Here is a 13283-nt window from a genome sequence, read left to right as displayed (position 1 = left end):
ATAAAAGGGGGTGGCATATACAGACTGAATTTATCATTGTTGATTATAGATCGATTTTCATCATAGATACATTTTACATTTCTAAAAATAATAATTATACAGAGGACATGACCTCTGTGTCCTCAATGGTAGTTACGGCCATGGCAATGAAGTCCTTGTTTCTGTAGCAGCTAAACCCACAATATCAGCAAATGAAGAGAATGCTCTTCACAACCTATTAGATCAGTGCGCTTTGGTTACATCTATTACTATTATGTTAGGTAGGGTGTAACAAAGTGTGCAAATGCAGAAACTATCATACATTTTTTGCAGTGTTAATTCAATGCTTGGAGATACGAATCAACACTATGACAACATTTTCTGTATAGATATACTAACAAGGGCAGCCTATCTCTTATCTTCTGGCGTACAGGAAAGGACATTCATCTCGGTACCCTGAACGTGTGGCAGGGAAAGACATTAATAGGCACATAGGGCTGGTAAAATGTTTCATATAACCTTCGTTTCAATTTTCAGGAGGCCTCGTGGCAGTATTTGCCTCCTCCTATTGCTGGTTTTGTCGTCACATGCTTTAAACCCTTTAACGTTAAATCTAATCCCAAAACTCAGAACAACAGACCTATCAGACTGGACAACACAGCAGACAGAGTTTGCGACAGCTTTTTAAAAATCACGACATTTCGAAAATGCACCCTTCACAGGCATATAAAGCACACTGCACCCACTGACAGATACTGTACAGAGACATAAAGCATACACGTAAAAAACAGCACAACTGATGTCTCTCTGTTGTGCACCATATGAAACTGCTACAGTAGTAATAAAGCGGAGGCAGTGCTCCAGCAGTAGACTTGTGCAGTGCTGTGGTTCCCAAACTTAACCATGACAAGGCCACCTATACACCAGTAGAATCCAGCGAAGGCCCACCTTATGTGGGTTGCGCCCCACTATTTTTTTCTGTGCGCCCCCTTTTACAACTAATGTCTGGGTCTGTGAGGCAATGCCCCATTAATAACAATAATAGAAGTAATTTTCAGAGATGAAATAGATTATTATAATGCTTTACTTACCTAATGGGAATATTGTTTGAGTTATTTTTGGCTTATTTTGGTTTACGTTAGTTATTATATAATTTATTCAATAATTCATTTTGTTTTGCAATACTTTTCCTGCTAACGTTGCCGCGGCCCCCCTGGCATCCACTCGCGGCATCCCCGCCCCCCACTTTAAAAGTCACTAGACTAGTGATAAAGAAGTGTTTTGAGCAACAGTCAGAGGCAGCTAACAGCAGTAGAGGTACAGTCCAGTAACATGGGCCTGAGGCGCCAATAAAATGAAGGCAGCCTCCCTTCCCATACAATTTTAATTAATGAGGAAGGGGACAAATGGAGGTGTGTGTGTGTGTGTGTGTGTGTGTGTGTGTGTGTGTGTGTGTGTGTGTGTGTGTGTGTGTGTGTGTGTGTGTGTGTGTGTGTGTGTGTGTGTGTGTTTGTGCGTGCGTGCGTGTGTGTGTGTGTGTGTATGTAACTGTGTGTGCATGTCTTTGTGTGTAGATACAGTATACATGTGTGTGTGTGCACATGCCTGTTTGTCAGTCTGTGCTTTCAGCCTGTGTGTGCGTTTGTGCGTGCGTGTGTCCATGCGTGCGCACATGCGTGTGTGTTCAGATGGACACAGTGACTCTTCTTGCAATATATTAAAGGTGCACTGTGTAGGATGGTGGACAGAGTAGGTATTGCAACTGCTGCTCATTGAGACTTTGCAGCCTATTGCCAAGTTTGATCTTGAATATTTGAACAATATGAATATTTAGCAAGTAACAAACTAATATTCATTAGCATGACCAAGGTAGCTACAGTAAGTTCTGCAGCTAAAAGAGGGTCCCTTCCAGCCATTTAAGGGAACTCAGACCTATGACTCAGACTTGCATTTTTTAGTGCATATGTGAACGCTCCAAGTGTACCCAGACCCCTTGGAAGTGAACCAGACCACTTGGATGCGAAAACACTCTAAATGTTCAATTAACACTGCTTTTTTTAAAAACTCTGTAAGGGTGAAATGTGTCACAGTCAGACAGTGGGGCGAAAAAGGAAACGTAAAAAGGCGGACTCGTTTGCAAGGTGATAGCGGTAAAGCAATCAATTGAAGTCCTACCTCAGGGGCTGAAACAGGAAGTCTATCCGGTGCACTGATGCGTTGATGGTGTAATGGTGAGTACAGCATAGCATTGCGACCGGATATTGGATGGAGGGCCAGTGCGGTGTAATGTAAGCATGCTGCAGATAGCATGTGTAACGCAAGCAATTTGAGAGACCACCGCCGTCAAACCTGCAGGATGAGGGAGGGAGAGAGAGAGAGAGAGAGAGAGAGAGAGAGAGAGAGAGAGAGAGAGAGAGAGAGAGAGAGAGAGAGAGAGAGAGAGAGAGAGAGAGAGAGAGAGAGAGAGCGAGCGCTCACTTGGGTGTGTCGATAAACAGTTTAAAATGATGCACTCCACACAAGTGCAGCCTGTCGGACACTGTTCAGTGAAATCCATAAGCTGCAATACTGATGAGTCCCACTGCCCTACGTATACAAGTATACCGGGGTGGGGAACCTATGTCTCGAGCGCCGTTTACAAGGCCGCTTTATCTGGCCCCCGATATAATTTAAATGTTAGCTTCACATGAAATAGGAAATATTTTGTAAAGGAATCTTTGAAATTACATGTCCAACAGTATGAATTAAAATCAGGGGACCTAGAGAAGGTGGGGTCTGTTTTTAAAGACGGTGCCTTCAATATCAGCCTAAAGTGCAGGGGATAATCCTGGTTTGTATTCATAGTACGACCAGGCCCTTGGAGGACTTTTACAGCCCTTGGAGGAATCTGAAGTGGTCCCTCGAATGAAAAAGATTCCCCACCCCTGGTATATACTGTACTCCCTATTGTCGTCTACCTTGTGATCTCCAGCTTAGCTTTCCAGCATGAAAATGATTATTTTGTGGCCAGAGTCCCTGCCATGAAATCTGTTTGATAGTTTCTTTTTGTTTGAGCAACTGGTTCTCTCCTCTGTGCTGGTATTGTATTTCAGATGTTTTTCAGTAGTTGAGATTAATCATCACGATTCATCATCGCTATTATTCCTCAGGCACTTCAGCGGCATTGTTTCATATTCGATTTGTTTTTCAGACATGCTTTGATAGTAATACCAAAAGCATGTTATTCCCCAGATGGAATCCAACACTGATTATGTGTGAGGGGAACCAGTCTTGGATGGAGAGAAAGCTAAATCAAAACATATCCACCTGTCTCATCTCTCCCTACACCCCCCGCCCCCCTCCTCCCTCTGTCTTACAAACAAAATCTCCTTATCTCTCTCTCTTTCCCTCTCTCTCACTCTCTCTCTCTCTCTCACTCTCTCTCTCTCTCTCGCTCTCTCTCTCTGCCTACTCGAAGGAGAGACGTTACATCAGTGTAGAACACAGTCAGAGCAGTTGCAGACAAAACAATTATTATGCAAATGAGCATTATACATCGTTGAATAATGGCGTTGTCAAATAACTGATGGATTTATGCATGAGCTGGAGAGAGGTGATTACTCGTAAAAGTTAAAAGGAAAAAAAAACTCTCTCACCGAACCACAAACACTGATTGGAGCCTGAGGGGCCAGCAGCGGTGCCAGAGGACAAACCCTTCAATTTGATTGGTTGACCACCTGCATCCTGGCTGACCACCCCTACCTGGAAATTTCATTTGTTATCACTGGCAGTTATATGCTGATTGACATTTCATTACTGAGTGATACCCTTTCATTCAACCCGGGTCAGAAAAAGAATAGTTTTTTCAATGAAGTGTGCTCAGCTCCAGAGACGTAGTTTAAACACGACAAACTAGCCAGACGTTTCAGCCTACGCCATCTTCAGTGAAGATGAAAGAATCTATAGTGCATAGTAGTGGTGTGGATTGGCACTGCCTCACAATCCGATTCGATCACGATGCGGGAGGTTTTGATTCGGTTCGATTCAATGCGATTTGATCCGATCCGATTCAATTCTACAATGCATAACATTTCTTCTGAAAGCAAAGCAAATGTTTCATCAGTCATGATGAGGCAATAAAAGTAGTCAGATACACTGTAAACCCTGAAAAGTTCAGTTTACTCAAACGATATGTGGAAACTGGTTACCTTGAAATGTATGGTACAATACACTTGAGACATCTAGTTCATGTAAATTCCTTTACCAAGTAGCATTAACTAATCATGAGAAGTGGTATACACTTGAGACATCTAGTTCATGTAAATTCCTTTACCAAGTAGCATTAACTAATCATGAGAAGTGGTATACACTTAAGACATCTAGTTCATGTAAATTCCTTTACCAAGTAGCATGAACTTATCATGAGAAGTGCTCTGTAATTAAAGCCTGATTGTAGTTGTATTTACTCAACCAATATGTGGAAACTGGTTACCTTGAAATGTATTGTACATTAAAATAATGAACTATAGTACAATAAAACAAATGACAGTGTATGGAGTTTTCATCATTTTTATTTGAATAAAAACGGCGGCAATGAACATTGACAAATTGCATGAATACTTGAACTCTTAAGGAACGGTCCACTTCAGTTCAAGAAATTGCTCAAGTGTAGTTAAGTCCCAGCAATCTATGAGAATACAGTTTTTTTTTTCGTATGTGTTCGCATTGCCTTAACATTATTGCCAAATTAAGCGTAGCATGCAAGTCTATTGTAGCAAACAAAACATGAAATGTACTTATTAAATACTAAGTACTGAGAACACTGAGAAGATTATATGCACATTCACGAATAATGCTTGGGAATATGCAACTATGTGAAAATCAAAAAACCTTTAAATCCTGTAAAATATTGGTTCGACCTTTTTTAAAATAAATGCAGCCTCGAACTCCCCATTGTCCTCATTATAAGCATTTCAACACCCCCCTTAGTATTTAAAAATAAAATAAGAATACATAAGAAAACCAAAATTACCATAGAAAGAGGTGGGAAAGGAAAATAGTATATCTTTTAATGGGGAAAACATAAAAAAAAATCACTTTGACACAATTAACAGTAGCCAGCGGCAACTTGTTCACTAAAAATAACTTTAAGTGCAGCCATCAATGTCTCAAAATGTTACTTTTGGTGAAATTCAGCTTTCCGATGTTGACGGCATTCATGCAGCCCCAAACCACGCCAGTCCCACTGCCATACTTGATTTTACAGACCGGACACTTTTCTTTGTACAAATCACTTTTTACCACTATACAAGCTCGACACCATCTAGAGCAAATGTGTTTATCTTGGTGTCAGACAACACAACATGGTTCAAGCAACCCATATCCTTACTCTTGTTTGTCTCTGATTAGACCAAGATAAACACATTTGCTTTAGATGGTGTCAAGCATGTGTGGAAGTGGTGGTAAAATGTAATTTGTACAAAGAAAAGTGTCCGGTCTGTAAAATCAAGCATGGTAGTGGGACTGACATGGTTTGGGGCTGGATGAATGCCTACAGTACAACATTGGAAAGCGGAATTTCACCAAAAGAGACATGCAGGTCAAAATGTAGCCTACTTTGACTACCGAAGCAGATCATGATTCTCTCTCTGGGATTTTAACATAGGGTACTCACTTTTGTGAGGTGCATTTTGATACATTAATGGCTGTATTTCAAATTATTTTGAGTGAACAATACATTGAAGAGGCTGTACCAGTTGTATGCTGGCTACTGTTCATTGTGTCAAACTGACAATGTTAACAGATATACTTACAAATAGAAATACTGTAACTGAGAGGGGGCAAGATAATACAAAGGCCTACATTGTGAGCTGGTTCTTCAACGTTTGCACTTTTGCGTTTAGCTTCTCTTTACCGATGTTCAGCAGAACATGTTGCACAAAGTTGAAGGTGTTTCTCATGTACCTGGGGTAGTCGAGATGTAAGGCGTACACAAGCCCAAAGAGGATGTAAAAAGCTTGGGGCAGAGTTTCAATGTCGGCCATCAGGATGCTCCCCTCCAGAATGATGGCCACTCCAGAGGATGGTGGCTGGTGGCTGGTGGCTGCAGGATGGTGGATGGTGAGCACCGTCAGCTGGCGACATGAGTAGGCCCACGGCCGTTTCAGCAACTAATTCATCAGTGGCATCCTTAGAAACAGATAACACACACAAGGAGAGGGAAAGTTATTCAATGTATTCCTAGACTTGTTTGGGTCGATGATTTACTTCGTTGTTCTTCATCACCACAAATCCAAAATAGAGAGTATTGTACCGAAAGCACCACCAATCCCACACACCTAAGTTCCAATCATTTTCACACAACACCCTTACTCACAGTGGATATTTAAGTCTTGCACACCCCTTTAACAGCAAGCCATTTCCAGAATTCATACTATCCATTCACAACCTTGAACCAATTCAACTCTGACAGATCGTAAGGACATCCCCTGTGTACAAACCTCTTCAGATCAACCCACAGATGTTTGATTGGATTGGGGTCAGAACTCTGGTTGGCCCATTTCTTATTCCAATAAAGTTGTTCTTTTGCTGATGTTTATGTGTGCTTAGGGTCATTGTCATGCTGAAAGATAAAGTTCCTTTTTATCTTTGGAACTGGGGACTTGGTCCAATAATTGATGGAAATTATGAACAAGCTGTGTTGCCTTTTGGCCTTCTGTTAGAAAGCGCAACATGAACAGGAGCTTCATCTTTCAGCATGTCAATGACAATATGCAAGAAAAGAAAATAATGGCTCTACCGGAATAAGATTGAGGTTATGAAATGGCCAAACAAAAGGCCTGAGGTCCGATCGAGCACACAAAATTGGCTTAGAATGTATCTGCAATGTAAAGTAATGCACTTGTAAGCGTACAGCTTTAGGCCCAATATCGAAATTCAATTTGGGTGCTGCAACCGAGCTGCTTTAAAGGTTTCAGTTTGTTTTTCAATTGCATTGTATAGGTCAGTGTTTCTCAACCTTTCTTTAGGCGAGGCATCCTTTCAATTCATGAACAATTTCAAGGTACCCCAAACCAACAAGCGGTAACATGGCATCGCATCCGATACCACACAAGCTTAGAAAAGTAACACATTTGGCCACACGACCTACGTTCAAAGTTGCAGCTTACGGGCGACCTATGTTTACTTTATTCTGCGTAAATGGCAGATGAAAGATTCCACTGACTAACATTAAGTTAGCAATTTAGACAAATATGTATTATATTACATAATTTAGGTAGCCTATCAGCCACTTTTCCCCCCATCACCCCTGTTGAGAAACACTGGTATAGGTTATACATTAAATATTGATCGTGGAAGAATTCATTTCAAATGAATGGCTGAAGTTGAAATACTTACAGAGCTGGTCCTAAAAAAGACTCCTGGATCATCACCCAAGATGACTGGCAGTCCACGTAGAACCAGGCACCTAATGTCTGTTGGTGTAGTTGTCTGGAGGATGGTAAACATAAACAGTAAAACAACAACAACAACAACAACAAAAACAACAAATAAATGATGACCAGTGCTGCTGAATGACCATGAAAAGGGCAGATAGAACACCTTAAGATTGATAGTGATCAAGAAGTATAATAATACAAGCAGACACCCAATTAGAACACAATGGCCTTTTTGTTGTTGCAAAAGCACTCATGTCTGAGGGGATGTGTCAAAAGTCACATGGCAAAGAATTAGGTTAAGTGCTTCAGGTGGGCAAGAACGCATGGTATAGCTGCGCATTGATGCTTATTTTACTGCCTTTGCTTTACTGCCTTTGCTAAGTTAGTTAAACATTATTAATGGAATTATGGCAATAAATAAAAATGTTCATGATATTCTAATAATGTGGCCAGGATCTGTAGACTTGGAGCTGCGTTGGGTTTTTTGTGTTCCCTTTATTTTTAGTAAAGCGTGCATGATGGCAATTAAAACGTGTAAAGAAATAGAGGAAAGTATTATGTAAAGATAACAAGATGAGATAAAGAGATAAACAAACAGTATGAAATAGACAGATCTAAAACTTACCTTTGCCTCTAGAATAATCTGATTCAGCTTCTGGCCCATGGTACCGGTTTTCTTTTTGAAGATCTCAATCATGTTGGGGGCGATCTGGTCAAGGGCTTGCAAAAAACTGATGCTGAGATTCTTGCCGACTATTCTGTTGAACTCGTAGCAAATCTGAAACATAGAAAATAGAGCATTCACATTTAAAGAGACATTTCAACAATACACTAAAGACAAATAACCAAAATATATCAAGAACTACATTTAAAAACAGAACATATTTGACTTTGAATGTCATACCTGACTCTCTGTGAATAGGGCAGGCCATCTGTGCAATATTTCAGCAATTGGTGGCTTGTCGTGGACTGCTTCCTTCCGGCGCAAGGCAAAGGTGAGGTCCATGTACCTGTTGACAATGGCCGTATTCGGATGGGCCTTCTTCATTTCATGTGCGAGATGCTGACGGAGCTCCTCCAGCTTGTCCTCGTCCATCCCGTCTGGGAAATCTGGTAAGAAGTTAAGTTCCCCCTTCTTTGCTTTCTTGATGTTCTTGCGAGGGTGCTCACCATCTGGAGACATCCCGCCACGCCTCCTGCTGTTAATGGTTACGTCACGTCGTCCCATCTGTCTGAGTTTGGTCCGGTAGTTGCCCATTTTGAACTTCAGGCTATTGACCCATCCAGCGAAGCCACTAGACGAACCTCGTTCTTTCAGACACGGATGAGTCTGAACTAAGGCTTTTGCAACCTCTTCAAAGTTTCCGGGGTCCGGATAGGGTTGAAACGTGTACATAGTTTCAGCCAATTTTTGCAGAATGTCATGTTTAAGTTCTTTGGTCACCTTCAGATTAGCTCCATCCCTGAGATACAGCAGGTTCCCTTGGCGAAGACGGTACTCCACATCAACCGAGAACTTCGGGATCTCAAACTCCCCTGGCCACTGCAATGTTCTGGTGCTCATGGAGGACCCAGGAGATGATAGGATTTCAGTGTCAGCTTCACTGAGTGCATCACTGTGTTCAGTCTCTGGTGTCACTGGTTGGAGTTCAACTGGTTGGAGTTCAACAACTGGAATTATTTTGACCGTTGCCTTGTCAGGCAAGTCAGCAAGATTTGTCAAATTGCACAGGGCATAATTGAACTCTGGATCTTCATATTGAAGAACGAAGCTGTAATTTGCTTGTATGAAATTTTTTATCCACACCACCAACTCTTCGACCGTGTCTGGCCTTGTAGTGGTGACCCTCCTGACATCGTTCTCGTCAACGAAAATCCGTAGCATCAATGGTTGTGCAGCCATCTGAGGGAGGGGACAGAAAGCAAGAGAGAGAGTGAGAGGCGGTTAAGCAGATTGACAAGAAAGAGGGAGAGGGCACAAATGCACAAGAATGAAAGAGTGAGAGCTTGCAAGACAGAAGGAGAGTGTGCGTGTGAGAGGATGAGAGAAAGGGCAAGGAAGAGGGAGAGAAAAAGAGCATACACTCACAAGAGGGAGAGACATACGTGTGTGTGTGTGTGTGTGTGTGTGTGTGTGTGTGTGTGAGTGAGTGAGTGAGTGAGTGAGTGAGTGAGTGAGTGAGATTTAGCAAATAATATATTGTTTCAGTGTTACCATCAGCTTTCCATTAATTCTGTAGGCTGATAGTGGGAAGACATCATTCAACGCTGAGAGCTGAACCACAGACATAGAAGGGATATCACCACCTTCAAGCTCATAGGATCGCAAATGTTCAGAGTACCATGCTGTCATTTTGTGACAAATGAAGCAAATTTTCTTGTTGCCTGCTACAATTTTTTGAATCTGAACAAATCTTGGGAGACCTGAACAGGCACCAGTTGAGAGTATCATTCCTGGATGATACTGAACATTGTCTACACAGACTGATGATGCATCAAATGCGCAACCTGTGTTTGCAGTGCTTTCCATGACTTCCCTCTGAACATTCAGGGGTAACGCAGCAAGTATAAGGGGAGTTACTTTTGTAAGCTCAATTGATGGTCTGAAATATGAGACCGAGTCAAGGTGGTAAGTCACTGCTTTTTGATGTTTGGTAGCAAGGCTCATGGCAACATTCTTGAAATTTTTTGAATTACGAATTTCCCCCTTGAAGAACTTGTGTTTCCCCTCGAATCGCATTGTCCAAACATGAGGCAGGGGGCCAAATTTCCTTGTGAGCTCGGGGTAGTGTTCAATGAAGTGATGTTTTGGCCGCAGACGAAAATCTGGAAATTTCAACTGCAATGCTGTTCTGTGATCTGATATTTTAGACTCCAGAAATTGCAGTGTGTCTTCAGTGTGTCTTGGCGACATAGTCAATTCCACAATATCTTTGAGTAACATTAAGATATGCCAAGTATCATCACCTTCAGGCACAGCATGACCAATGAGAAATGGCAAGAGCCTGATAAGGCACCAGTTCTCATGTGCATTGCCACCAATAGTGTGACTGGAGGCAAAACCCCTTTCCAATCAACTGGGGACGGTCTGTTTTGTCAGAAAATGAGTATTTGAAGAGCCTGATAGACTGATTCAATACATCAAGCGTGAAATATCCTTTGCCTATCAGGTCTTTAAGACAGAGTGACAATTCAATAGGAACGATCCCTTCTAAGACATCATGCATGATGTCGGGAGGGTAGCCAGTGATGGCATGAAAGTAGTCAAGATTTGTAGTTAAGGGACACGCTGACTTGACACCGTAGGTTCGGGTCATATCTGGGTTACCCTCCACCTCTTTGACATGTGTGTCGTGTGTGTCTATGGTTCGGCTCTCAAAGAGGGAAGAACTCACCTCAATCTTGCTCAATTGACTCTTACTTGCCAGACAGAAACGACAAAACCGGTCGACGATGAAGCTCTCCTGGAATCCTGCAAGAGAGTGAGCACCAAGATTATCAGCACATACGTACAGCACTGTGCCCTTCACACTCGCCCCAAGTCTCTCAAGGAAAACCCCATTTTCTTCTAGCGTTTTCAGATCATGTAAAAGGGGCTCCAGCACTTTGGCATAGCCACACTGCTTTACTGTTGTTGTATTGCACAACATTGCCAGGTTGATCGTGTTGAGGCCGGATCTGAATTTAGGCGGTATATTTGCAATGACCCAATAGACAGCACACATTTTGTGTTTTAATTTTGAACTACCAATAGGATTAGCCACCTCATAATCGTCAACATAAAGCCCAAGTGCAATTGTGAATTCCTCTGTAGCAAGTAGAGTGTTTTCCTTGAAGTACTGCCCATCTTTATATGATCTGTATTCCTGTGAGACATGCACTTCCTTTGACATGGCTTTCTGCAGCACGTCAGGTTTGTTAAGTATGTTCTGGAGCATGGGTATAATGGGGACATACGCCGATGTTTTTTTGCCCTTTTCAACAACATATTCTATGGGACTTACCTGTGCAAACTCCCTACGCACATACGCTGCTCTCCTTTTACTGGTCCCTAAGGGCCCATCCTTGGCACAGAATCTCAAAATGTTACTCTCTGACACAGCACTGGTAACCTCTTTGACTATGGTTTCATCTATATCAGCATAATATTTCTTTAGGACATCCCTCACTCTATTACACATCAGTGGCTCTGACATCTTGTCAAGTTCACAAAGCCGCTGTACCATTTCTTGCACAGTGCTCTCTGGTACATGAAGAACAGCTTGTAACTTTAAAAGCAGACAAGCAAAGTTGTGCTCAAGATCATGTGCTAAATCACAAGCATCAACTGTACTGGCTTCTTCACCTAACTCATCAAGATCAACAGAAACATCTGACATGTTCTCTGGGATCAAATCATTTTCACCATCATCGTCATCACCACATGAACCAATGATCTCCGACTTAAAACACCTCCAGTCCTGCTCCTTGTGAAACCTGCTCTTGTGTGTTTTAAATGTGCCATAGACATTGCTGTTGAAATTGCAGCCTTTATAAGGACAGCTGACCTGATGTTTTACTTTTAAGTGGGCATTGTACAAATGCTTCATGTACTCAGTCTCAGAACAAGTCTCCGCAAACCCACATGATAGGCAGCAAAACTTATCTGGTGCACATTCACTTGGTTGCTTCACCAGAGATTTGGAGTGATGGCGGGTTAAGTGAACTTTCAGTGCATTCATTGACTTAAATGTACACAGACAATCATCATGTAAACAAGGGAATGGTTCTGTTCGCGTATAACTACCATGTTTTAACCTGTAGTGCTTAAATAGAAGTGCTCTTTTGTCGTAGGAAACAGAACAATACTTACACTTCCAAATCATCAGTGGTTGTCGCCAATTTTACACATCTATAAGAAAGAATAAATTGAAACATTTCATTACCGTGTTGTCACAGGAATTAATTTCATTGCATGCCTTATAGTGCTACATTAACATTCATAAGGGTCACCATTTCAGTCTCCATCACGCTCAAACACAACCCAACTAAATGCTGAACACCCATTTCCCAATGTGATGTGATTATTGATAATTATTCATCCACTATTTAAGTCATTAAATGTACAACTAAACTTTAAACGGCTGAAGACAATGAAAGTCGAGTGCAACAACCACAAACATTGTGTGTCCCAAGACGTTGCTAACACTCCGATCACAATTGCTCCATTAGTAATAGACACGAGACAGCACTTTGTCTAGGAACAATCTGCACAACAGGGTAGAACTAGCATAAAATGAATAATTACGGTGACACTACCGTGTCATGAAATTAAGCGGCGAAGATGGAAGACGTTCTTTCACCGGTGAATTATGGTCAAACTAAGTTACAATTTGAACATGCTTAGGTATTACATTAGGCCAAATTACGGTAGAGACTGCCGTCAATATCAGCGAATTTCTCTTATGACAGGCTCTGCACTGTTGTCGCTACCCCAAAAAACAACGTGGTAGAAGCAAACAAACGCCTGTTGGCATAATATCTTATCACGCTTCAATGAAGTGGTGGTAGCATAGCCATCAGGTAACTAGCAATCAGAGGGTTAGCCACCGAATGGTATCTTAAAACTGCCTCAATGTAAACGAACACAACGGGCAAAAAGACTGCAGACGAAATAATTCAACAACAATAAAACTCCGATTTGACACATTAAGCCAAACTTTGTTCACTCACTTGTTCAAGGCGATTTCCCAATGCCATGAGTAGTTTCACACGAAGTTTCTTGTGGACAGGTGCCTGGCACTAGCAACAGGTCTGAACCAAGTGACCGACACACCGACAAAGCCAGTGAAGAGTAGTCTCAAACACAAGAGAAAAAGAACAATTGCAAGTCACAAATTGTCCGAC

At 41.8% G+C, this 13283-nt stretch overlaps 1 protein-coding gene across 1 annotated transcript; it reads right to left on the bottom strand.

Moving 5' to 3' along the window:
* Window positions 1-5988: 5988 nt before the first annotated feature.
* LOC134468183 (uncharacterized) lies at window positions 5989-10894 on the bottom strand. Its single transcript, XM_063222121.1, has 5 exons — window positions 10793-10894; window positions 8302-9300; window positions 8023-8175; window positions 7357-7449; window positions 5989-6147 (listed from the first exon to the last, which is right to left on the bottom strand). Exons 2-5 carry the CDS (start codon window positions 9298-9300, stop codon window positions 5989-5991), a joined length of 1404 nt encoding a protein of 467 aa, XP_063078191.1. The 5' UTR covers window positions 10793-10894.
* Between the last annotated feature and the right edge of the window lie 2389 nt (window positions 10895-13283).

The sequence above is a fragment of the Engraulis encrasicolus genome, chromosome 18 (assembly GCF_034702125.1).
Source record: "Engraulis encrasicolus isolate BLACKSEA-1 chromosome 18, IST_EnEncr_1.0, whole genome shotgun sequence".
In the NCBI taxonomy this organism is placed as follows: domain Eukaryota; kingdom Metazoa; phylum Chordata; class Actinopteri; order Clupeiformes; family Engraulidae; genus Engraulis; species Engraulis encrasicolus.
The sequence above is the reverse complement of the archived record's forward strand: the minus strand, read 5'-3'. Positions and strand labels throughout refer to the sequence as shown.